Here is a 26,798-nt window from a genome sequence, read left to right as displayed (position 1 = left end):
GGAGGACAATGAGACTTAACATCCTGCAAATGCTTTACTGGACTGGTTTACCTCCATGAACCTGACTATGCCCTGAACAGCCCAGGCAAATGTAGACATCAATCTAAATGAAAATCATAATTGACCTTTCAGGATTATACATTAACTCTACTCAGTTAGCTTTTTCTCTGCACAGAAAGCAATACTATAGCTTGGTCCATGCTAAAACATAATGCATTGTGTGATTTTGTTTTTGATTTGTATGCTTAATTTTCTAATCTACCCTTGTCTAGAGTTCAGATTGCAAAGCCTTGGTTTTTTAGAATATTTTATCTGACCTGCTTGAGGAAGAAGCTGGAGTCAGATATCATTTTTTGAAATCAAATACATCTTTTGTAAAGAAATGTGATTAAAACCTGCAGGGTAGTTTTGTTTTTGTTTCTCTTCAACCACTTTTCCGGTACGTGGTATGACCCTGCGGGCACAGCAAAAAAAACTACAGCGGTTATTAAGCATATCCTGCAACAAAGTTGGTCATGAATCTAGATAGCACGTGCACATAAAATAGACACAAACTCTTGTTTAGCAAGGAATTGCAAGTTTTGTATAGACATGCTGTCTAGAAGCACTGCTCGCCTCGTCCCACCATCTCTCCGCGATCGAGGACGACATTCACCCAGACCTCTTTCCAGTTGTGTTTGAGTGATGGCACTAACTTAGTAACCTAGTAACACAGTGTAAGTATCTATCCAGTAATTTAAACTTTAAAGCACAATTTGTGCTTTAAAGTGCGTAAATTTAAAAGTAAAGTGCGTAAATGCGTAAATGTAAACTACAGTAATTGTAGCACTGGTATTTGTCATTTGTCATCAAGTTTAAATTACAACTAATAGGTAATGTCAGTCACGATCACGAAAAAAAGATGTCCTGTGTCAATCAAACAAAACATAATTAGGAAATGATTTTCAGTAAATCCTCATCACGAGAGCAGATCTCTCAGCAAGGCATATGTCTTATGCATAGTTGTCATATTTTATGAGAATCATGATGAAGTCTTGGTATGCCCAAAACAAAACAAATCAAGTCAAGATAGTTTTGGCTGAGACAAAACAATGTTATAGAAGGAATGTAACAGTCATTTCTTCTAAGGTATGAATTACTCGAAATGCTTTATCGCAAAAATTATAAACCCGCATGAACCTCAAACGATTATCTCTATGAATTCACAGTAACAATGGAACAACCTAAAGAAATAATGAGCTGTCATATAGATATGATTTCTATGTAGGTTATTTTGTCACTGATTAATTATGTGACTCCATTGTGTAGAAAGATTGATAGAGTTGATTAGTGTTTGGTGTTTATACAGGTTTTTTCCTTGTTCCTGTTTTTTTCCTTTTTAATAATGCATTTTAATTAAGTAATTCATAACTTAAAATTAATGACTGCCACCCTCCTTCTATAATACTGCTTTGTCAGATATTCCCTCAGCCAATACTATAACTTGATTTGTTTTGTTTTTGGCATGACGAGTTCGTCATGATTCACTTACTGAAATATGACAGCCGTGAGAAGCCTTACTGACAGATTTGAATAAAAGGAAATGGAAAATAAAAATCTTTTTCTTTTCCTAATCATGTTTTGTTTGACACATACTGTAGGATATCTCTTTTCCTGATCATGACTGACGTTAAATGAGAAATACATATTAGTACTGTAAACTGGGCATTTGCCTGCCGGAAAGAAGTCGAAGAGAAACAAAAACAAAACTACCCTGCAGGTTCTAATTACATCCCGAGACAAAAGATGTATTTGATTTCAAGAAACAATATCTGACCCCAGCTTCTTCCTTAAACAAATCAGATTAAATATTCTCAAACTGAGGCCTTGCTATCTAAACTTTAGACAGAGGTAGATTTAAAAAATCAAGCAAACAAAATATGTTTTGAATATAATAAAGAGTTTGTTATAATGTTGGATTTTTTTCCCTTTGAATATACAGTATTTTGTTTAAATTTACATTAAGGCATTCGGCAGACATTCTTATCCAGAGCGACTTACAAAAGTGCTTTCCGTGCTTTCAAGTTTTGTTAGATGAGAGAACGCTTCCAGAGTATCAGAATTGCAGATGTACAGATGACATAATTACAAGGTTATTGAGTGAAATGTAACAGCAATGGTTTTCACATTGAGATTGTTCCTAATTTACTTTGCGTTAAACACAGTATGGTCCGTTAATCATAGCTACTGTAGGGGTCTGTGATATTATTATTATTTTATTTAACAAGTTTTACTCCAAAAACACTCCACTTATCAATCATGACTTTAGAATGGAAAAACAATATGGCTAAAATATTATTTTATAACAATATGACATGTTATAAACTGTTATATCATCATTTTGTCTTGGGAATGACAGATAAAAGTCTTGCACAGTGTCCAGAGGGATTTTGAGCTATTCTTTTTGCAGAAGAGTGGCCAGGTCACTACATGATGCTGGTGGAGGAAAACGTTTCCAGACTTGCTCCTCCGAAACACCCCAAAGTGGCTCAATAATATTTTGATCTGGTGACTGTGCAGGCCATGGGAGATGTTCACCTTCACTGTCATGTGCATCAAAACACTCTGTCACCAGTCTTGCTGTGTGTATTGGTGCATTATTATCCTGATACACAGCACCGCCTTCAGGACACAATAGGTGCACATGGTCCTCCAGAATGGTTTGGTAGTCCTTGGCAGTGACTAGTACAGTATATGTATTGTGAAGTGATCTAGCACAAGTATTGGGCCTAGGGAATGCCATGATATCGCAGCCCAACCCATCACTGATCCATCCCCATGCTTTACTCTGGGCACGCAACAGTCTGGGTGGTACACTTCTTTGGGGCTTCTCCACACCGTAACTCTTCCGGATGTGGGAAAGACAGTGACGGTGGAGTCATCAGAGAACAATACATGTTCACATTGTCCACAGCCCAAGATTTTTGCTGCTGGCACCATTGAAACCAATGTTTGGCATTGGCACGAGTGACCAAATGTTTAGCTATATGACACCTTTTACCTGATAACCAACATATTTTAGTCAGCTGAGTATGTCAAACCCGAAAATCAAGCATGGTATATATCCTTTCAAGAAACAAGTTTTTATGATGGCTGAACAGCATGATTTAGACAGGATAACTAGTTCCCTTCATTCTGGCTAAATCAAGATTGTAATCCTTTTTTTTTTTTTTTTTACAAAAGGTTTTTGTGTTCAGTGTATGTTGCATCTTAAAAAAATATGTGCACAACTTGCTCTTATTAGAGTTCATTCAACATTTATTTGCACATATTATGGACAAATACATAATCGATACAAACCATTTCTGGGAAAAATAAAGCAGGTTCTCTTGATATTAAAGTTAACCTAAGCTTTTTTTCCCTATCTTGTTGTTGTGCAGTGTTTTCGCATCAGGTAGGCTACCTTAGCTTAGATCTAAAGTTTCATCATGCTGCATACCAGTAGTGTTTAATGTTTTGCTTTGTAATATTAAAAACAACAACAACAACAAAAACATGTATTCTATTCTAATTTCAGCAACCCTACCGTAAAATGTCCCACATCCCTGGCACAACTCCACACATCAAGAGTTGTGAAAGGTGCAGAACTTTATTAAAGGGGACTTTTAAATGACTTGTATAAATACTTGTATAAATTGAATACAAGGTAAATACAAAGGCTAAATAGGATTCCAAAACAAAGTCCTTATAGTAAATAAAGTAAATAATCAAGATTGAGCTCTTAACTTTACATAAAACAAGTTCTCGCTAATCTCTTGGAAACTTTGTAAACCTAATGAAAGACATGAGAAAAATGTGACGCAGCTTCATGACAAGTTATAGCAGATTAGCAGGTTGGCTTAAGAGATGATGAGTGTGATAAAAGGATGAAATGTTTAAAAGCTGATCGTTTTCAACTTATGTGTGAGGAAGTGAAAAAAACTGGACAGACTAAATGATTAAAGCACTGCTGCTTTGCTCTTTTGAGGTAAAAATGATTTAGATATTTTGAGGTTTCAGACTTGACCTCTGATCCAGATAGCTAGAGAAACCGTTTGGTTCAAAAACGACACAGATAATGATTGAGGAATAATATTTAAAGACTCATTGAATTAAATTGTCTCAGCAGTTAACTGACCTTGATATTCAACAAACGTCGGTCCTCACAACTTATTTATGTTCGCAGTAAACTATTATTACAACAAATTATTATTAATTATTATTTTTCTACCCAAAACACTCACCAACCTGTTTATTAATTTATTACTTTGTGTTAATGAAACACAAAGTTGCTGCATTCATTGCTGTTGTTTGGCAGAAAAGTAATGATACTTAATTAAATGAAAGTAATTAATTAAGATAAAAGTTAATAACATCAATAATTATAATAAAATAATAATAATAATAATAATAATACAAACCAGCAGTGGGAGTCTGTAGGCACTGCACAATGTTCTTATATCATCTGACATTATAATGTTGTACTGGGTTTGTATACTTTTGGGACTATTTAATTAAAAAAAATAATATTAATGGAATACCACTGTCCAAAACAAAGCAAAAGTAATATAAAATTAATTACCACTTGGTGAAGTGAGAGGAAATGAGTACAAGGTCAAAATATATATTAAATGTCACAATAGTAAATGCAGTATAAAATGGGTAAAGTAAATTTTCATATATTCCAAAGACAAATTTTGAAATATGCTAAATATATATATTTTTATATCCCAAGTCACATGGCTTCGGTTCTTCGGAGGACAAGGACCAGAATGCTGAGGGTGAAGATTTATTAGTCTCCAAATATGTCCTCATGGTATCTCTTCTCAGCCTTAAAACAGAAAACATGTTGATATCAAAATAATAATAATAATAATAATAATAATAATAAAAACAACAACAACAATAATAATAATAATAATAATAATAATAATAATAATAATAATTGTGTATATACATATAATTGTGTAGGTACAGTATTAATGTCCTTGACATGCCTGTAACTGAAAGTGCTATACATACAGTAATATATATTTGAGTTATATATAAAGTTGTTTGATAAACAAGTCATAAACCAGAAAAGTGAAAAATATAAAAGAGTGAAGTGTGGCGTGGAATTCAGAGACAGGAATGTTTAATTATGAGAAGGAAGTTCATTCCACCAGCACAATGGTGGGGAAAAATATGAAAAAGAAATACTCTTTCAATACGCCTTAATGAACAGGTCATACACAATACTATATACAATGGTAAAGGCCATAGTATACCAGGAAAAGAAATATCACAAATGTCATTTAAAGGGCGCAGTCAGAGTGCAATTACAGGTGTAACACTAGACATGTTAACTGAAATGTGAGACGGCTTTGTGTGTGGTTATATAATGAAATGTAAATCATATAAAGGAAGTGAAATGAATAAATGAAAGTAACGTTTTACTTCCTCTTTGCTAAAAGTGAAGCGTTCTGGTAATAAAGCTTAGCCACTATAGTGCATCTCATTCTCCTGTTACACAGTGGCATTTCTTTTGTCCTAACCAAATAGCCAAACTCATTTGCGTTAATTTATGGATTTTTAAATCAGTAATATAAACAAGGTCCACAATGATTAAATACTGTTCTTTAATATTTGCTATTAACAAATAAATAAGCTATTTAGAGTTTATAAGATAATCTGTAATAAAAACTCATTTCAATTATACTGTTTGAAGTCTTTAAATTCACACAACCCCAGGGCATATGCATGACAGAATACACACTAATACTAAATCTGAAAACGTATGACATAGTGGGAAATCACTTTAAACATAACAACAGAACATGGCTTTGGGAAAAGACATCCAGATTAAGTTTGAGTTTTTATGATTCTTGTATGTAATGCATAGAGAATAACAGTAATGTCCTATTAAATATATAAATGTCATAAATAATGAATTTAATGAATATTTCAGGCTTAAGGTTTTTAATTTGACCTTCCTCATATTTGTCCAATTAATGTGACCAGCTCTCAAATATTATTATAAAAATCAAAAAATTCAATACTACTAGCCAGACAAATGGATACCCAGGTGAGGCTGTGTCTACTTAATAATTTGTATTGTTTAAATATAGGCTTCTAATAAAAGCTGCAGCTAACTTTTACCTTAAATTGATCCAGATATTCGCCAGCCTGTGAGGGAGTTATACCCAGACGATGAACCAGGATCGCTTGTATAGTGTGTGCGACATCTCGTGCCATGTTCATGCCGCCACACACATACAGGTGTCCAGTGCTCTGGTACAAGACCTGCCAAACCTCTTCACTAAGTTGTTTCCTCAGGACATCTTGAACATACACCTGAGGACAAAGGTACCATAAATAAGAATAAAGTAATAAGTGTAACATGTCTCGAATAAATAGTTTGAATTACTTCTCCATAATTAGTTTAATTGCAACTATATATTAGTCACTGTTTGGTGGTAGGATATGTTGAGCTGTGACCTTCGGGAGACCAGCCTGGTTAGAGTACGCTGGAATGATGTCCTTAAGCGTGCCAATTTTTCTCATGTCCAAAGTCTCCTCTTTATAGAGATGATCCATGTCTTCACCACGACATCCAAACACCAGCAGCATCGGACTGACTTTCAGACCTTTTAGACATCAGAAGCAGGAAACTATTTAGCTGATATAATAAGGAACTAATAAACAACTTTATTTTTGGTCCAGCAAAGTGACTGTCCATGTATGGATCTGGGAGTACCTGTTGTTTTCATGTCATGGAAGCGCTGTTGCCAGAAACTCCTGAAAGGTGCAATACCGCTCCCTACTCCAATTAATATAGTAGGAGAACTGGGATCTGATGGAAGGTGGAACCCGCTGGATCTGTACAAGACCAAAAAAAAATTATGTTTATGATGTTTTAGATAATAAAGTCAGGAAAAGCTCTGTGAGTTAACTTATTAGTTGTTCGTACCGGTGAATAAAGCATGGAACCAGTTGGCCTTCTTTGAGGGTGTTGAGCCACGTACTGCAGACGCCATGGTGCAGGGGTCCCTTTCCATCTGCAATTGAAAACAAAAGGCTATAATTCGTAGCTTTACAGGTTTTGATTCTGAATTTAATACTTTTACACACCGGGTGTGCTTTACAGAAAACCATAATTTCAGTGACTAATACGGTGTGGTGCTTTAAGGACATTGGTGACTTAGTAGTAGGTTTCTTGCTTGCCAAGCGGAATGCCCAGGTTCAATTCCCACCCAACACCCAAACCCCAGCCACGGGATGAATGTAATAAAATGGGAGGGTTGTGTCGGGAAGGGCATCTGGCGTTAAGTTGTGGCAAGTTGTATGTGGATCAGATGGTCCGCTGTGGTGACTCCTCACTGAGAGCAGCCGAAAGACTAACAACAAGAATTAGCGTGTGTGCTTTACCTTGTGTGTGGTACTTGACCACGGATACAGTGAGGTGAAGCTCGTGGGGGTAGACATCAGGAGAACAGCTGACAGAGTAGAGACGGGGCTTCAGCAGAGGAAGCTGGCGGAGGACAAAGGCTGCAGAGAGCTCCAGTGAAGGAAACTCCTCAAGAACCTCCAGGAAGTTGGGTCTGCTGAATGCTTTCCATTCTGAGTAAGACTTGAAGTCCTGCAGAAAGATACCATTATTTAAATGACTTAAAAATTAAAATTAAATCAATAGTACTAACAATTAACACACTCTGCCTTTATTTCAAGGAAATTTTACTTTCATTTCCGTCTGGCTTTTGGTAACCGATGTAAAATTGAGAAACTGAATTAATGAATGCTACAGTTTAGCAGGCAGTTTCACAACGCTAGAATATAAACTCTTGGTTTTCTCAGCTTTGTATGTAAAAAGTCTTCTCAAATACAAAAAAATAATAATATCCTTCAACAATTTGAGTGGTATGTATTTTAGACGTGCATGATCACAGTGAAGACTAATATTTAATATTACATTTGCTAAGGTTTCATTTTGTGTTGGTATTAGTTACCTTTGCTAGAGCAAGCAGACGCTGATGATCATCCTCGCGCTTGGTCATGTGTGAGAGCTTGTGCAAGAAGCTTTGAGAAGGTGGTGTGGTGATATCTAAAAAGTATGTTAGAGCCATAGCTAGAGGGCATGCTGGGATATGTGAGTCTATTTGCCACTTTGCACTACCTGTGTGATAAGGCAGAACAAATTGTACTGGAGAATTTCCCAACAGGTAATACGTTGGCAATGTAATTAGAGTGAAATTGGACTTTTACCATTGCAAGACTCAGTAAGGTATTCAAGTCTGATGCTCTGATTGGTTGGAGGGGCATTAGGGAGATGCTTCAGAATGCCCATCACTAGCTCAGGTGAATTCCCTGGGAAAATGCCCACATGGTCCCCTGGAACATATTTCAAGCGCTCCTTTTTGTCACCGCCAACTTCCAGTTCAACCAGTAAAGTACAGTGACTGGAAACAATTCCACATCATAAAGCAGAAAAAAAATTAAATAAATAAATACATTTTGGATGACTTTCTCCAAATATGGTTAGCTAAAATGATGTGTCAACCTTGATTGTAAACTTTGAAGATTCTTTCTTCTCTTTAACTTCAAGCAAAGCACATTCTTAGAGTGTAGTCCTGAGAGAGCTGTGATAAAAGACCACATACAATATCTCGCTTGCAATATTTTACACGGCAGAATATTTCACCATTTTTAAAAAAATGCCAGCATTGAGAACTTTGTGAAATCTTTGAGCAAGATACCCGTGATGCGTTCAAAGGAGCTGCTGTCAGTCTGTACTCTGTGTCTCTGTGGGTCCCAGCTGTCTGTTAGATGTTCTTCCCATAAGTCATGGCCCTCAACGCCAAACTCCTCACATGCAGCCTACAAATGTAAAATCATTTTCATGACCCATAAGAAGCTCCTAAAAAATGTGATTTTTAAAAATATTTATTAACGATGACCAATAAACCTTGAACACGGTGCAAGCCCAGATGGAGAAAGCCTCTTCTTGTCCATTGAGCTCGTCTCCCTCTCCTATTGAAGTCACTCGTTTGGCTCCTAATTCTGCAAGCTTGTTATCCACAGCATGGGCAAAAGCACAAAACTGTGGATACATCCGAGAGCCAAGGCCAAAAACACAATACCTGTGTAATTTAAAAAGATTAGTCAAATATTTAAGTCTTACAAAAAAATAAAAAACTTTTTTAGAAGTGTCAGCAAATACTGTACTAACCTGATTTTGTTTTTGAGATATTTAGTGCTGAAAAGGTACTTCTTGAACATCTTCAAAAAGAAAGAAAAAAACATTGTTTCCTAATTCTAATAAAATGGAACACTCACATTTTATATTATTCAACAGTTACTGTAGTTCCCAAGGAGTAATCTGAGACGAGAGGCAAGGGGTGATAATAGAGCATAACTGCACTGGCACGTTTAGCTATAGACTGTATTACTCCATGCCAGCATTCAGTTTTAGCTAAAAAAAACACATCTGATAACATTATGTCATCTTAAACAACACTTTTTAGTAATAAGTAATAGATTCTAAGTTGTTCCAAATTGACTCTGAAACGTCCCTGTTTTTCTATTTAAGGATAACGAGAGCTATAAAGCTAACTAGCGCCTATACAAGGCTGAATCCCAAATCCCTCTCTAACCAATTATCAAGGGCACTACTTGTGTGTGTAACAAAGGACTGTACATCGTACATAGTGCACCAGCATTCTATTTGACACTATTTGGGATTCAGTCCTGGAACTTTTAAATGTTCTTTTAAACTTTTAAAAATTTTAATGCTAACTACAGTATATATTCTTACAACATTTAGTGTTTGTTTGTTTTTTTTTTGTTTTTTTTTTGTTTTTTTATAATGATACATTTCCTAGACTTTGCAGATTGACTCCACATGCAGGCATGATGGTGCACTTTGTGCATTTTGATTTTACCTAACATTTTGTTGAACAGAAATATTACTGCATTTCAAATTTACCTGCATGAAAAAAAGTACAAAAGATTAGGACATGTATACTGTAGCTAATAGATCAGGATAATCTTGAAATTATAGTGCATTTAAATATCTGCAGTATTAGTTTATTTCTAAGTGTCTGGATTCTAACCTGTGTTTCTGAAAATCACATACCAGATGCACATTTAGCAGAAAAGATAATGAACACGTTTAAAAAAAAAAAAAAGCATAAAACTTGGCCAAATCTTTTTTTCTGAATAAAAAAATCAAAACCCTGTTGTGAAACGTGATTCAGTACTGAGATGTATCCTTCAAATACTGCACATGCACCAGTATGCATCAAGACATGGTCTGCTACACCCCACCTGGCATTTGGCACATCAGGCTCTTGTTCCCTGTGCCAAGTGCTGGTCCTGTCCAGGTGACTCTCACCAGCACTTGCTGTTATCCAGGGTCCATAAAACCACAGGTACATATGTAACTAGCAATTTTGTGCACAATTGAGCTCATACCTGTCCATTTCCTGGACAGTCTCCATTGCCGAATGTACTAGTCACCACCATAAGGAGACTCTCTGTCTCAAAATCCAGGAAACTGTAGTCATCCATACAAATTACCTGTATTTTAAACAAACAGAGAAGGATGTTATGTACATCTTGCTTGTTATGTACATTCTCTGTGTTGTATACTGTAAATGTTCATATGCATTTTTTTATGTAACAATTATTATTTTTTTACCCTGGGATTAAAAGCACGACTGAATATTGATTTAAGCTTTTCAGCAAAGGTCTGTGATCTTCCGGTTTCGGTAGCGTAGATGATGGTACAGGGCACTCTTTTTCCCAAGACTGATTTCATGAGGATGTGAGAGAAGAGCACTGCCCTGGAGTAAGAGAATTCATATATAATCACTTACTCAGCTTGTATACATAAAAACAGGAAATAATTGTAATGAAGAATGAGTCTGGGGGAAAAGCACTCACTTTATTACACCTTTGAAAGTTATTCTTTGTCGCTTCTTTAGTCCTTTCTTTTCATCTTTCCATACATGCGTTAACCAGGGATCAGACTTTTAAATAAAAGTAATGATTATCATATAGCTGGTAAAAAAAAACAACAACTTACAATTACAGTACACTTTTTGTTAGTGGTGGTGTAAAGGTATGCTTGAGCAGTTTGACCCAAGAAAAAAGAAATCTATGATTTTAGCAATAACTTAATTTAAAAGCAAAATAAAGATATTAGATAAATATATATTTTATTCTTCTTCTTCTTATTATTATTATTATTGTTATTATAAATAAATATTTATTATTAATAATTATGTTTATCTTTGCTACCTGGTAGTAAAAGAAGGGAGACAGGATGTAGCTGATCATCTCCTGGTGAAACACGGGGGTCAGAGAGCCAGACATGGGAGGTACCAGCCAAACCCAGTCGGCAGGACAGCCACCACGCAGGCGCAATTCAGTCTCCATGTGCTTCATGAAGGACTCTGTGGCAGAGTGGTGGTCTGTTATGGTCACCTTATTTTTCTGCAGCACAAAACAAAAAGAAGAAATTAGCAATATATGAATAATTAAAATTTAACAGTGCTTTCTTTTGTGACTTTTTTGCATTACTTCCACCCTAGTAAATACTGACCGGGTTAAACACAGCCATACATAGTAAGTAAGGTTTAATGTGTAATGTTTAAATGTATTCAAATTGTTGCGTTTGGTTAGCTAAATTTACTTACTCTCGCCTGCTATTTATTTTTTTTATCAGTAACTGTTACATTCACAGCTCATATGTGTGTATTAGGAAATTTGTTGGATTTGTACTTCTAAAATTTCTAAAACTTATTCTCTAATAACATGTATGCCATACCTCATGATAAAATAATAAAAATACATAATTTTAGAAAGATACTTTGTTATTTTGTTGCTCTATAGCAGTAAGTGTTTATTGCAGTCCTTTATTCTTCAAAACCTGCTGGACTGGCTGGGTGAGTCAAAATGACATATTCAGTACTCCAATGTCATTTGCTCAATTCATGCCAGCTTGATCACTTCCTGAAAATCATGAACTCCAATGTCACAGTTCAATGAATGCTTTTTAGTTCATTAGTACAACTCTTTAGTCAGATTAGTGACATCACCTATACAGTATATTCCACTGGGAGAACTATGTTTTCTTAATAATTTTTTTCACCATCACTGTAGATACTGTTTAAACTTTTCATAAAGTCTGTCTAAATCTCATTTTCACTAGTAGACAAAAGTTTGGAAACACCATCTAATTCAATGGCTTTAAAATAATTTTTTGCTTTGTAGAACAATGTTAAAAAACATTGTAAATATGAAATAATCTCCTCTGTTAATAATAACAGGTACTGTAGGCTCTAATCTGAGATGGTGTTATTTATTCAGAGATTTCTAAGGATGGGATCTTTAAACAAACTTATTATTAACAGCAGAAGTAAGTCTTGGTCCTCCCAGAAAGGGTTTTATTATGTCTTCCATAACATTTAATGTTTTTTTGCAAATGCATTTGAAGACACCATCAGCCAAAACACAAATTTGGTGCTGACATTATATATATATCGTGCATCCCAAAAAAATCAAGTTGAAAACTTCAGCTGTTTTGAAAAGATTTTATATGTGCCCCCAAAATGGTCATTTTCCATACTTTTTACAGTATGCTTCAAACAATGATAATTTAAAATGCAATTTTAATAAATTTTTCATTATTCTTATTTCTATATGTGTATTGAAAAAACATTAAAATTGTTGTAAGCTTCTAAAAATTGTTGCTTAAATCAAAGCATTCCATGCAAAATGACAGATTTTTCCCCAAAAAATCTGTAGTGTCCGTAACCATATCAAATTCATGTTGCAATTTCTTTACAATTTTGCATTTTAGAATAATAAACTTTTTTAGGTTTATGTCTTTTCTTGTGAAATTTAAATTGGCCAAGTTTAATCTGAATGACAATTAAGATTTAAAAGATTTTAATTGAAAAAAAGTTACAGGTACAGGCATTACACCTAGGTGAGACACTTTTTAGCACCAAAACCATGGTTTAGCCATGTACATTCAAAGTTCTTGCAGAATGACTCTTATATCTTAAAGTAATGATAGAAAGTTGATTGTCTTAACTTAATTACATCATTCCACAGTTAATATTTTATAGTTTGAATATTTTCAATAATGCTTTACAGTGTAGAAAAGAAAACAATAAAGAAAAACCTGTGAATCCAATGGTGTGACCAAACTTTTGACTGGTACTGCACAATCAACCTTTAATGCAAACTACTTTTGTAAAAAAAAAAAAAAAAGTTTCTTTTTTATTAAATAAAATACATTTCATAGTTTCTTGACTTAGAAACATTTACCTGAAAACTGTGTATCACAGCAACATTGATGGCAACCAGAGCCTCGTCTTTCCACAGTGAAGACAGCTTGTGTGTATCCAACCCCATACAACGTCCAACTTTCTGGAGAAGGCATCAGAAATAGAAATTTGTTTTAAATTTATTAAGCTTACATCTTGTACTTAGTGAAATGGCTTTACCTCCAGTATGTTGTAGCGCTGAGTATCACAGAAATCCCTCACACCAATCTCGGTGCCCATGTACCAGCCGTTGAAGGGGCACGCAGTAAACTCAAGACCACCAATCTCCAGCAACATGTTGGACACTACAGGTACTGCATACCATCTAAGGTTCAGACCTTTGAACCACTCATACCTAAATTTTAATCATAATTAATTAATAATTGGTGAAACTCATGTCTAAATAGAACAAAGAACAGAAGTTTTCTTGTTAGCACCATCAGTTGCAATGCTGATTTTTAGTGGAATGTTGGGTTATGTTTCCTTTTTCTTTATATTTTTTGCAACTCTATCCTGAACCATTGTCATTGGTTGAACGGGAAACTGTACATTTAAAATATCCAGGAGGCATTACAAGGAATTATGACCTGACCAAAGTTACCATCTTCACTTTCTATCTAGAGTTCCGCTTAGCTTTTACTGTATTTTGTATTTTGTGGTAGATAGTAATTAACTTTATAAATTGGATGCAATCTGTATAGGTTAATCAGCATTTATTTTTGACTAGCATTAGTTTTTAGAAATAGTTAAAGGTTAAAGCTAAAAATAATTTGATGATCTTTAATGTAATCAGTGATATTATTATTTCAGGTTGAAGCCCACGTACATGTCTGTCTGTCTTCCTGTACGGCAGAACTATCTGTCTAACCCTCTGTCTAATCACATTCTTGTAAGGTTGAGTATCTTACACCTGGTTTACGCTAAGTTGTACTTCTTTTGTCGTCAGCCAAACACACTCCCTGTTTGGTAATCGGAGAGTGAATCACAGATGAGAAATTGCAAAGTAAATAGATAAAGATGAAGTTTTGATTTAAAATTACTCCTCAATCTCGCTGTTATTTCAGTCATGAAAATACACTCAGCAAAAAAAGAAACGTCCCTTTTTCAGGACTGTGTATTTCAACAAAAGTGATGTAAAAATTCAATAACTTTACAGATCTTCATTGTAAAGGGTTTAAACAATGTTTTCCATGCATGTTCAATTAACCATAATCAATTAATTAACATGCACCTGTGGAATGGTCGTTAAGACCTTAACAGCTTACAGAAAGTAGGCATTTAAGGTCACAGTTCTAAAAACGCAGGACACTAAAGAGACTTGTCTACCGACTGTGAAAAACACCCAAAGAAAGATGCCCAGGGTCACTAAAAGTCTTATGAAGGGCGTTAATATTAAACTGAGACTTGTGCAAAATAACAGAACATAGTTATAAGAGTAAAAACCTCCTTTATTTCTCTATATAATCCCCTGCTACACTAATGCACTTATCCCACTGTTTCACTAGTGCATAAATGCCAGCAAGGTAGAAAGTTTTCTCAGTAATCCTTCTCCCTGCTTTATATCATCATAACTGCTGAAACACTGGCTTTCCAGGAACAAGTATTTTTACAACAGCACTACATCAGACACACTACAGTTGCAGCTGTGTTGATATGACAAAGCTCTGCAGAATGAGTACTTACAATTGTTCCTTGTCTTAGAGAACACCACTAATTGAGAGCTATCATTGTCCTTGAAAAAAAAAATCCTTGAATTTGTTGCATCTCTGTGTAATGCCCTTAATCGGTTTTTTAAATAATTTTACAAACCTTAGTCTCTATAATAAGATTACATGACATTTTATTTGCATACTGGTTTCTCCTGTTAACTAGTTGTCTAAATTTTAATGGATGTTTGTAAAACTTTTGGGCGTTTCACAGCAACAAGGATGAATACTTATTTTATAAAAGCCTAGTTTTGTATGACTGAAAATAACTGCTCAAGTGTGTGACTACGATGGCAGTCAAGTGGCCAGACTTTCCTAGAAAGATTTTGGTCAGACTTTATAGTTCTTAGCATTCTTATTTGCATCTTGTGGGCTCCAGCAGTCAGCCTGTCACTGAAAGCCACATAGCATTCAAGAAAGCTACTGTGTGATGGAGTAATAGGGTCTCATGAATGAATAAGGCAAATGAGTGGTTTAATTATGCCTGATCTTTAAGTTTGAAGGATTTGTCAATTTAAAGGTTCTTTCACTTCAGACCCTGTGGAAGAACAAGAATGACTGGGAAATGTTGTGTTCTCAGAGCCTGGAGATTTACTTAGATTTTTAACCTGGAGTAAAAAGCAAGCTCAAGTAAAAAGCAAGTCAAGAGGTCTTTGAACTTAGTGTAAACACTGAAATAAACAGAGCCAGTCAGTCTCATGGTGTCTTAGTGGCTAGCACTGTCGCCTTGCACTATCAGGGTCCAGGTTCAATTCCTGCCTCAGGGTTTGTGTGCCTGAAGTTTGCATGTTCTCCCTGGCCTGGGTGGGCTTTCTCCGGGTACTCCAGTTTCCTCCCACAGTTCAAAAACATGTAGGTTAGGCTAATTGGTGTATTCTCTATACCACTTATCCTGTTGGGAGGCCTGAAGCTGATCCCAGGGGTCTTGGGGCACTAAGTAGTAAATATTAAATCTCACACATTATGGGCAATTTTGCGAATACAGTTAGCCTAACCTGCATGTCTTTTGACTGTGGGAGGAAACCCGATAAACCTGGACGAAACCCACCAAGCACAGGGAAAACATGCACACAGACATGTGGCAGAACTCAAACAGTAATACCCACTATGCCACCATGAATATGTGTCATGTATTTACATTTCACAAACTAAGATTTGCATACAGTAATTCAATTAGCTTATACTGTACAAGTAGAGTAACAGTACACATATGGTATTGTTCCTGAATATTACACCTAAAATACACTGAAAAATCTTTATTATGCATGGTTCTGCATGTCATGTTGACAACTCACATAAGGCTTCCTGAATTGTACTGAACTTTCATATAAGCCTTTAATTTGCTCGACCCAAAGCCCTTAAAGAAATATTAAAATAGTGCTATTAAGAAAGTAATAAACATGTTCATGAGGTGTTTAAGACTTACTTTGGGTGCTCTATTTCAACCTCCATTATCAGTTCTGCAGGAATTTCATACAGCTCAGGATCTTCCCCATTGGCCTGCAAGATCAGTGGCAACACATCAAAGGACCCGTACTTTGGTGTCCATCCAAGTTGGACACAAATCTGTTAGAAGGCAGTAAAATAAACATGCAGGTTTTTACAAAATTCAAGACAAATTAAGGTGTTGCCTTCAATGAACAGTAGTTATTTGACATTGGGTAATTTGTGATTTATGGATACCTTAGTGAATTCTACATTAACAGGGTCTCCTATAATATGGCCATCTTCCATCCGATAGCCAGCATATCTAATGAGCTGACTGTTCCAAACCCGGAAATCATGCTGGCCATCAGTTCTTTGAGGGAACAAGGTGATGGCTGACCTATAAAATAATATAAATTATACACAGCACAGTTTAAATCTTGAAAAATTAAATCTGATTGGCCAGGCTGCAAGGCAAATCATCTTTATACAAAATGAGAGAAAATGTGTGATAATTATTAGCTTGTTCCACAAAAACATCATCACTGTTTCCAACGGCATCATCAAAACAAAGTCTCTTTCTGTTGAAAAAGAATGAAAATGGCAAGGCAATTTTTTGGGGGGGTTTTGTTATACACTTAAGACATTTGGGTTTTACATAAAAGAGATGAATGCTATTGTTATTAAAAAAGGATAAACCAGCTTGAAAACCAGAGAGCTGTCTATGGGAGAAAAACAAGCAATATCGAAGCTGAGAAAAAAGTGATGAGTGTCATGGAAAAAAATGACAATACAGCCATTACATTTGGAATTTCCTGAAAAAACCCACTGGTGTACTAAAAAGCAGACATCAAACAAGTTAGCCAAGGCAAACAATAGCAGTCAAACATGATAAAATCCCAAAACAGCAGTTAGTGACATCACCAACAACCTCCATTGAACAGGGGTGACAGTATCACAATCAGCTGGAAAAGAGTACAGAGATGAGCTCAAAAGTTCTGGAACCAAGATTAACCTCTATTAGAGTGATGGAAGGTTCAGAATGTGGAGAAAACAAACAAGTTCATCAGTCAAGCACGGTGTAGGTAGTGTCATGGCTTGGGCTTGCATGGCTGCTTCTGGAACGAGCTCACTAATCTTTTTTGGATGATGTAATGCTTGATGGTAGCACCAGAATGAATTTGGAAGGATACAGAATCATTTTGCTTGACAATTTGCATCCAGACTAATTGGGAAGAACTTCATTATCAAGCAAGATAAAAAAACAAAACACATTGCCACCACGACAAAAGACTTTCACCACATCTTCTAAGAGATCACCAGACCTGAAGAAAGTCGCCAACTTAAGCAGCATTTCACCTCCTGAAGATGAGACTAAAGAGTGAAACTTACAAACTGAAACTACAACTGAAAGAAACTGCAGTGCATGAGTAGAAAAGCAACACACAAAGGATTGCAATAGTTTGGTGTTGCTGGTTTGATGTAGTCATTGCACAAAAGGTACATGCAACCAAATATAAATTTTTATATACTTTAATTTTCATGGGCATTGGTGGTGCAGTGGTATAGGTTTCTCGCCTGCCATGTGCATGGCCCAGCTTTAATTCCTACCCAGTGCCCAAACCCCAGCCACTGCAGTGCCAGTCCCAAGCCCGGATAAAATAAGAGGGTTGCATCAGGAAGGGCATCCAGTGTAAAACCAGTGCGAAGTTGACTGTGTGCAAGTTGGATAGCGACTTCTCGATAGAAGCACCCGAATGACCAACAACATATATTTTAATCTACATTAAGACTGTTTAATTTTGTTCCAATACATGCACTCACTACATGTGATGTTGTAAAGTGTTTTAACACATCTAAATTTAAATATTAGAAAATGAAAAGCGACACTTAACTTATCATCTTTGATATAAAACATAAATGTCTTCAGTGTATAGAAAAAAAAATTCCGATACTTTTGATCATAGATTTTTTTTTTTTTTTTTTTTGTAGAGTGATGTTTATTGAAGGGCTTTTCATTTTCTCAGTTTTGTAACAGTTTTAGTTTTACTACTATTACTACTACTACTACTACCATCTGCGTACCTCAGGTTGCCCCCATTTAAAGCAAATTCAAGATGAGCACACAAACTCTGGAACATGTCCTCTGTTGTCCTGCTTTTTCTCGCATCAAACACCTAAATAGAAGAGAATCTTGTCAAATGCATAATGATCATCAACTTGAAAGCTGAATATGAACTTTAAAAATCTCAAACCTGCAAATTGGACCACTGAATCCTGCCAATGCACCTGGGCGCGTTCCTCCAAGCCTGCTTGGCTCCAAACACGAGCTCTTCAGTAGTGAGCTGATAAGATCCGGTGACATCAATCTCTTGAGCAACCTCATTAACCCGGGCCAAATGTTCGTCTATTTTAGAGCTGTGTTAAATGATAAATACAAACGATTTGTGATTAGGCTTGTCAGCCAAACCATGCTTTCAAGGTATAAATGATCCTAACAGCAGTTAAATTAAATCTGCTGGAATTTTTTTTTTCCTGGGCTGGCGTGAATGAAAATAATAATTCAAGCAGGCTAGAAAAAGCTTATCTTGACGGCATGGATTAACATTCCTTAGATGTTAATACACAAACTGTTTATATAATGGCTACCTTTTAAAGGATTTGTAGTACTGGTTAATGAAATCAATGGCCTGCATGAGGAGCTCATTGGAAGGAGGTGGGAAAACAGGACGAGAGCGAGTTAGAGACTTCACATTCATTATGGAGCCCTCACACACCTTCGGCTTGCAGCACAGACCCTGGAATTTCAAACAGTCACAGTTCAGGACAGTTTGTGTAAAAAGAAATATTACAGACAAGTGAGTGATGTATGAATGTTTTGGAAATTACTAGTGTATATTATAAGAAATATATAATAATTATATAATATTGGTCATATAAAGTATTTCACTGTCCTGAATAGTATGTGACAAATAAGGGGTTGTTGTTGGTGTTCTATGTAGATCTGTATATTTTATAATGTGGTACATAATACTGTACTACACAATAAATGGAACTAAAAATTACAAACTGTGTTCTGTAGTATTGCAAAAAAAAAGTTAGCAATAATACCATAATCACTACTTCTACTACAACAACAACAAATAATAATAATAATAAAAATAATAATATTTATTATTATTATTATTATTATTATTATTATTATTATTATTATTATTATTATTATTATTTTAGTGTATGTATGTAAGTATGTGAAACATAAAAGCTACAGGCTTAATTGATATGACTTGTGCTATAATAAATATGATACTTTTAAACAGTATCATATTGGGTAGTATCCTAAATAATACAATAGTATCATACAGTGCCATAGTACTTAATATTTATATCAAAATGAATGTAAATATTAATTCCATATATATAACTGTATAAACAATTTGTACCACAGTAAAATACATAGTCTATAGTAAAGGATAGTTAATAGCAATAGTCAGGTAGCAAAAAGTAAATATGACTAGATAGTATTAGAGCAAAAAGATGATATAATAAAAAAATAGTATTGTATAATATTAAAATCACATTAAGTAATAATAATGTATGACATTAGTAAATAGATATACATTATTACCAAATATGAAAGCATTCTATTGTAGCACATAGCAAATAGTATTACAGTATATTAAAAATAATAATAATAAATCCATATGGTTGATTGTATGATATAATGATAATGACTGACATTATTCAATACATAATTCTAAATAGTCCTTTAATCTACAACATTCTATACCAATACATAGTAAATAGTAGTAAGCAGTTCTAAAAAGTGTATTTACTCCTGTAAGTTATTTATTTATTTATCTTATTTTCCCCAAATCTGTAGGTCGGTCTCAGTTATTTGTAATCAGACCCACCTTAACAGCTTTGTGATAAAGTGTATCTTGGTACCGAGAGCCATTCTGAAGATTGCACACATGGAGCTCTACAGGACACGGGCTGCTCCTGTTTGCAGCATGCTAAATAAGCATCCATAACAATTACATGTAAGTTGAATTACTTCCTTTTTAATTAAGACCATTTGTATATTTTTAATGAAACTGTATCATATTGGCAAAAGATACATCTGGCTACTGACCTTATTTTGCTGAGCTTGCTGGAGCTCCTTTCCTTTACCTTGGCAAAGTTTCTTACCCATAATTTCACCAAGCAGTTTCTACTAATATAAGTAAATAGTGGGTTGATGGCTAATTACTAGCATAATAATATTAATAATAATAATAATAATAAACTCATTAGTATTATTGTTTTTATCCAGAGAAATTATTTAAACATATGGTATATACCTTTGTTTACCTTATATAAGATGCCAGCTTATCATCAGTGTGCAGCGTTGTGAGCATGTTACATTTTTTTGCCCCTTTTATAGTCTGCACCTGCTTTGGATTTGGGCAGAAGGGACAAAAAAGACATGCCAAGCTCTTGAGATGTCAAACTCATGGGGAGATGGGGATAAGGAGCTGAGAGCGCTACACTGAACAGTAGGCTATTAATGCTACTTACGTTAAAAAATAACATTAAGTTTTTCAAAAGGGAAAATAATTTACAAGTAGAACATTTTATTCATTACTTCAGCTGATAAGAGACATAAATATAGTAAACTACTTACCTATATTGTGGTACTACAAACAAACATTTAAATCTCACTTGAAAATCTAGTAGTATTTTAGTGTTTTGACACAAACTAAAATTTAAATATCAAGCTCCAAACGTTTAGAGACATGAATATAATTAATTCATACAATAAGTATTTTAAAAGGTCCATAAATATATTGGTCGACGGTTATAGTAGTTGTTTTTTTTTTTCCTTAAAAATTTCTGAGAAATAAAGATATCGTTATAGAGTTCAAATCAATATGACAGAAAAAAAATAACAAACAAACAAACAAATAAACAGAACTTACAAGAGTCAAAGGGGTCTGAGCATAATTAAAAGCAAACCTAGTTATTCTTTCTTTCTATAGGCTGCTCAAGCACTGATGGTATAGAGAAACTTAAGCTTATTCTATTAACTAATTCAAACACATTTGGCAAAACTCTATATGCTTTCCCTAGGGTTAGGGAAAGCATATAGAGCTTATATAACCCTAACCCTTGCTTTATTTTAGTTTTATTGCAGTCTCAGCATAAGCAAAAATCTTCACATTTAAATACACTGCCTGGCTCCAAAACATTGTGTTCGACTACCTTGCTGGCCAGTTCATGTGTGAAAATGCCTACAGAGGCTTGTACAGTGGCCACTATGCATGATGGGTGCACTGCTTCATGCGCTTCCCTTCTTACCCTGACGCACCAATCGCTCTTGAATAGGCTCAATCTGATTAGTCTTGCTGTCCAATGCTGTAAGTTCTCATCACGGTTTGTGTGTGGAAATGCTCTTACTTTCACTATCAATCATAGCTCTGATTTCTATCTGTCCATTTTTTTAAATGCAGCTTCACCAAGCATTTAAGTTTCCTCTAAACACATCTCTTCTAATTCCAGTATGTTCAGCATTCTCCTGAGTTTTCTTTGCTTGATGAAGGCCCTGTCTTTTTGGCCAGTCAGTGTACGCTCTCATTTATTGCATTTGATTAAAGCCAGTGAAAAAAAATGGTAAACTATTTCATGCCAATTCATCATCAGTACTGATAATTTTTAGCATGATGTTCTCTCATAAAACTAAAAGGTTTAAAATAAATCACAGTAATAAATAAAACTTCCCCAAGCTTCATATAAAGCATGTCTACAGGATGTAATTACAGTCGAACCTCGGATTGCGAGTATCTGTGTCTGTAAGCGTTTTTTGCAAGACGAGCAAAATCTTTAAATAAATTGATAAATGAGCGAACTTGATAAATGAGCGAGGTCTTGAAATATGAGTAGTATGTATACGCTTTGTCTACTGGGCACCATGTGATCACAACTGAGCCGATGGTTCTTTCTCTTGCGCCACGGGATTGTGGGTAATTGTCTCCCATGCTTAGTCTTAGTGTGTACACGTTACTCGTTTAGACAACATCCATGCGTGTACTGTTTACTATAACATTGTGACCATGTTTGTGTGTGTGTGTATGTAAAGAATTTTTTTTTTTTTGTCTCCAAGTGTAGTGACTGTACTGCAACAACGGCCTCTGGTAAGAAAAAGGTTAAAAAAGCTGTGGCAGTGCAGAATATTAGTCTGTTAAACGACAGTGAAATGTTACATTTCCACTAGTTTTCCAAGTTCTCCATATACCAGGCATAGGAAGGTTTAAGATGGAATGGTTATCACACTGTATATTATAAGTTATTATTAACAGCAATGGCAAATATTTAAAAAGCATTTAACAAATACACATTAACCAGATCTACAAAATATGAGGCTTTATTTAATACAAGCACATACATGTTTGTCATACAGTAGGTCTATGAAAAAGAAATAATTATGTTATTTGAGAAAAACTGCTCATCAGTGGGTATGACTTTTTTTTATTATTTGAATGGCAAGGAGAAGCAACAGTGTTCAGATGAAGAAAACAAAAACTCAGCCGATTACTGCTGATAAATCAAAGCTCATAGAATTCATTAGCTATTCATTATACCCACTTGAATTAAATACATATAATTCAACTGAACTGTTTGCGTGAAATTTGTACACAAATCTATAGTTGGTCAGGAAGTACCAAGGTATTTTCATAGAAGGTTGGTAATAGAAATGTTGCATTATCCCCTTAGAATCCTGTAACACAATAATGACTGGTAATAAACACAACGAAGCATCCTCTGAGCTTTGAAGCAGTTCAGTGTAGCATCACCTTTGATGGAAGTTGTTTTGTCCTGTTCCATCCTGATCTGGAGATTCTGTCTGTTTAGTATACTGCAAAAGAAATGACTTATTGAAGATGAAAAGAAAAAAAAAAAAAAAAAACATTGTCAGGCTGTTATAGGAGAATAATCAATGACAGAGTAGTGTGATGATGCTGTTTGATGCAATACTGTTACCATGTCCTTAAGTTCCTCTTATAACACTCCACGAACTGGGCCAGCAATTAACATTATGTCAATAATCAAACCTTAAACTTCACCCTTAAAAAAACTACACTTGTGTGGTGCATCTGCTATACAATCCTCTGGAAAGAAGTTACTATCAAAACAATAATGTATTCAAATGAGCAAAATAATATTAATGTCATTTCTAGCCCAACTTCTTAAAAAAAAGAAAAAGTTATTTCCTAATGACACTTTCTGTGTTTACCTCATAATATATAATGAAGTAAATCATTTTAATTTAAATCATTTTCTAGTGGTTTACACATTCTTTTACCTAACCCGATGTTTACCTTGTTTAGGATCCAGTCAGCATCGGATATAGCTTGCTTAATGATCATTCGAATTCGTTCTGGGTCGTCCTCATCTGCATGGCTGTTGTAACCCTGTGCAAGACAATGCAGTCTGTTATTTTTCACTAACTGGTTGACCTGGCAATTCAATAAACATGGCTACAATCTTAGCACATGTTAGCAATTTTTAATCATTTTAAGATTCCATGTAAAACAATCATTAGATAGACAAATTCAGACAATTCAATTCCCATAATGCTTGGGTTGACATGCAAAAGATCTCAATTAATGCATAATTATTACAGCTGAACAATGAAACAGTAATTAAAATATTTACTTGGTTAAAATGATTTGTACAACATGTTTTCTGGTGGAATAAACTTACTCTAGATGTCCGTACAGCCTAGTCAATCTTTTAGCAACGACTTAAGACCTATCTGTTTCTTAGGTATTTGGGGTAAGTCCCCTCACCCCATTCAAATCAAAACTTCCCAACAGTGTTTGACTGATGGTACTTCTAGTCAATTACCTAGTAACTATTGTAAGGATCAAGCTAATGATGGGAACTTTTGTAAGTCGCTCTGTATAAGAATGTCTGCCAAATACCTAAATGTAAATGACAAATCCTGCCAAACCATTTGCATTATGTGAACATAAAAAAGGTTTTTGTCTACTTGTCTGATAAATAACTGTGGCACTCCACAAGATTAAGTTAGCTCAATAGTACTTAAAAAATATATATATATATTATACACTCATTGGCCACTTACATTTACACTTAGGCATTTGGCAGACGATCTTATCCAGAGCGACTTACATTTTCTTTTTTTTACTTATTACACATCCGAGCAATTGAGGGTTAAGGGCCTTGCTCAAGGGGCCAACAGTGGCAACTTGGTGGTTGTGGGATTTGAACCTGTGATCTTCCGAAACGTAGTCCAATGCCTTAACCACTGAGCTACCACTGGCAAAATTGTGGCAAACACCTTGTAATTTAAAGTAGAGTTCACAGAGAAAAGTAGTTTAAACGTTTAATGGCGACAACTGAATGCCGATTGTGTTGTGAAATCTGAAAAAAAAAAAAGTATCTGAAATATTACTAGATTGGTGAGATTACAGTTACTGTATTAGAAAGCTATAAATACCAAGCTAATGACTGGTTGTTTTTGGTTTGTCTTTTTATCAGCATTTCACTTAAAAGATTAGGCAGCACAGTGGTGTAGTGGTTCTCACTGTAACATTTAACTAATGTTAAGTGTTTTTACACTCAAGTGAGAACAGTTTCTGGCAGAGGTAGTGTGTTTTTACACTCAGTGTGTGAGTGGTGCCTTTACCTGACGCACGGTGTGTGTTTGTGGGTGTGTGTGTGTGTGTGGTGACTATAACTGCCAGACTGTGTGTGTTTGTCTGGAGTGTATTTTACACACCTGCTGGAATGTGTGTGTGTATCTGTCGTACGGTGTGTGTGTGTGTGTGCACCTGTCCGACGGTGTGTCTGTGTGTGTGTGTGTGTACCTGTCGGACGGTGTGTCTGTGTGTGTGTGTGTGTGTGTACCTGTCGGACGGTGTGTCTGTGTGTGTGTACCTGTCGGACGGTGTGTCTGTGTGTGTGTACCTGTCGGACGGTGTGTCTGTGTGTGTGTACCTGTCGGACGGTGTGTCTGTGTGTGTGTGTGTGTGTACCTGTCGGACGGTGTGTCTGTGTGTGTGTGTACCTGTCAGATGGTGTCTGTAGTGTGTGTGTGTGTTTGTACCTGTCAAACGGTGTGTCTGTAGTGTGTGTGTGTGTGTGTGTGTGTGTGTACCTGTCGAACGGTGTGTCTGTTGTGTGTGTACCTGTCGAACGGTGTGTCTGTTGTGTGTGTGTGTGTGTGTGTGTGTACCTGTCGGACGGTGTGTCTGTAGTGTGTGTGTGTGTGTGTACCTGTTGGACGGTGTGTCTGTTGTGTGTGTGTACCTGTCGGACGGTGTGTCTGTTGTGTGTGTGTGTGTGTACCTGTCGGACGGTGTGTCTGTAGTGTGTGTGTGTGTGTGTGTGTGTGTACCTGTCGGACGGTGTGTCTGTTGTGTGTGTGTGTGTGTGTGTGTGTGTGTGTGTGTGTACCTGTCAAACGGTGTGTGTGTGTGTGTGTGTGTGTGTGTGTGTGTGTACCTGTCGGACGGTGTGTCTGTTGTGTGTGTGTGTGTGTGTGTGTGTGTGTACCTGTCAAACGGTGTGTGTGTGTGTGTGTGTGTGTGTACCTGTCGGACGGTGTGTCTGTTGTGTGTGTGTGTGTACCTGTCAAATGGTGTGTGTGTGTGTGTGTGTGTACCTGTCGGACGGTGTGTCTGTTGTGTGTGTGTGTGTGTGTGTGTGTGTGTACCTGTCGGACGGTGTGTCTGTAGTGTGTGCGCGTGGCTCCTCCGGGTAGCAGCCTGCAGCAGCGCAGCAGGTAGCGGTAAAGCTGCACGGGAGTCCGCACGAGCTCCGCACCCGGAAGTGGAGCCATTCTCCTCGGATCACCGGAAGTCTGAACACGGGGTCTGATGACCTTCAGTCTAACGCGGGTACAGAAACACTGCAGCGCGGCTGTGCAACAGGAGAGAAAGATTCAATTTCCTGTTTATATTCTGATGTTATTCCCTTCTGAACAGTGCTGTTTAAGAGCAACCGAATCTGCTGAGGTCTACACGGCGTTCGTGTGGCGGTGTAATCATTTCAAATTAAAAGTCTTTTTTTTTTACGTTAAGCGATAAGAAACCAAATAACTACTTCCACTACTACTGTTACTACTACCACGAACAGTGAATGCTGTTACCTCTTCTTCTTTTACTAGTGCTATAAACACCACTTCAACTATTACTAGACCTAGAAAAATAATGTTCTCCCTTCACTAAAACACGTGTATAAGAAAAATCGGATAAAGATTATATGTCATGAATTCAACATCAATGAACATTAAATGGACCTTTTTTTAAAACTCTCTTTTTACTTTACG

General features: G+C 35.8%; 2 protein-coding genes across 2 annotated transcripts; both read right to left on the bottom strand.

Moving 5' to 3' along the window:
* Positions 1-4,499: 4,499 nt before the first annotated feature.
* LOC128533052 (nitric oxide synthase, inducible-like) lies at positions 4,500-20,657 on the bottom strand. Its single transcript, XM_053507255.1, has 25 exons — positions 20,598-20,657; positions 20,377-20,478; positions 19,112-19,260; positions 18,718-18,880; positions 18,548-18,639; positions 16,721-16,862; positions 16,464-16,603; positions 13,512-13,686; positions 13,333-13,434; positions 11,296-11,490; positions 10,939-11,024; positions 10,694-10,838; positions 10,468-10,572; positions 9,224-9,273; positions 8,960-9,134; positions 8,751-8,871; positions 8,555-8,633; positions 8,260-8,453; positions 8,004-8,170; positions 7,426-7,636; positions 6,968-7,055; positions 6,755-6,876; positions 6,496-6,644; positions 6,157-6,351; positions 4,500-4,849 (listed from the first exon to the last, which is right to left on the bottom strand). The coding sequence occupies exons 1-25, from the start codon at positions 20,655-20,657 to the stop codon at positions 4,811-4,813; spliced, it is 3,246 nt and encodes a 1,081-aa protein (XP_053363230.1). The 3' UTR covers positions 4,500-4,810.
* Positions 20,658-22,849: 2,192 nt separating this feature from the next.
* Positions 22,850-26,504, bottom strand: lyrm9 (LYR motif containing 9). Its single transcript, XM_053507727.1, has 3 exons — positions 26,184-26,504; positions 23,821-23,913; positions 22,850-23,357 (listed from the first exon to the last, which is right to left on the bottom strand). The coding sequence occupies exons 1-3, from the start codon at positions 26,307-26,309 to the stop codon at positions 23,292-23,294; spliced, it is 285 nt and encodes a 94-aa protein (XP_053363702.1). The 5' UTR covers positions 26,310-26,504; the 3' UTR covers positions 22,850-23,291.
* Positions 26,505-26,798: the final 294 nt, after the last annotated feature.

Source organism: Clarias gariepinus, chromosome 11, assembly GCF_024256425.1.
Source record: "Clarias gariepinus isolate MV-2021 ecotype Netherlands chromosome 11, CGAR_prim_01v2, whole genome shotgun sequence".
Taxonomy (NCBI): domain Eukaryota; kingdom Metazoa; phylum Chordata; class Actinopteri; order Siluriformes; family Clariidae; genus Clarias; species Clarias gariepinus.
This window is presented reverse-complemented; position numbering and strand designations above follow the sequence as displayed.

What these genes read in the sequence shown, in the direction of transcription:
- lyrm9 (XM_053507727.1), bottom strand. Translation starts at nt 26,309, where the DNA reads ATGGCTCCACTTCCGGGTGCGGAGCTCGTGCGGACTCCCGTGCAGCTT. An exon ending in ACAGACACACCGTCCGACAG is followed by an intron (nt 23,914 to 26,183) that starts GTACACACACAC and finishes TGTCTTGCACAG; the next exon opens with GGTTACAACAGCCATGCAGA. An exon ending in CTGACTGGATCCTAAACAAG is followed by an intron (nt 23,358 to 23,820) that starts GTAAACATCGGG and finishes TTTCTTTTGCAG; the next exon opens with TATACTAAACAGACAGAATC.
- LOC128533052 (XM_053507255.1), bottom strand. Translation starts at nt 20,657, where the DNA reads ATGGGTAAGAAACTTTGCCAAGGTAAAGGAAAGGAGCTCCAGCAAGCT. An exon ending in CTGTGATACACAGTTTTCAG is followed by an intron (nt 11,491 to 13,332) that starts GTAAATGTTTCT and finishes TTTGTGCTGCAG; the next exon opens with AAAAATAAGGTGACCATAAC. An exon ending in CTTCAAAGTTTACAATCAAG is followed by an intron (nt 8,454 to 8,554) that starts GTTGACACATCA and finishes AATTGTTTCCAG; the next exon opens with TCACTGTACTTTACTGGTTG.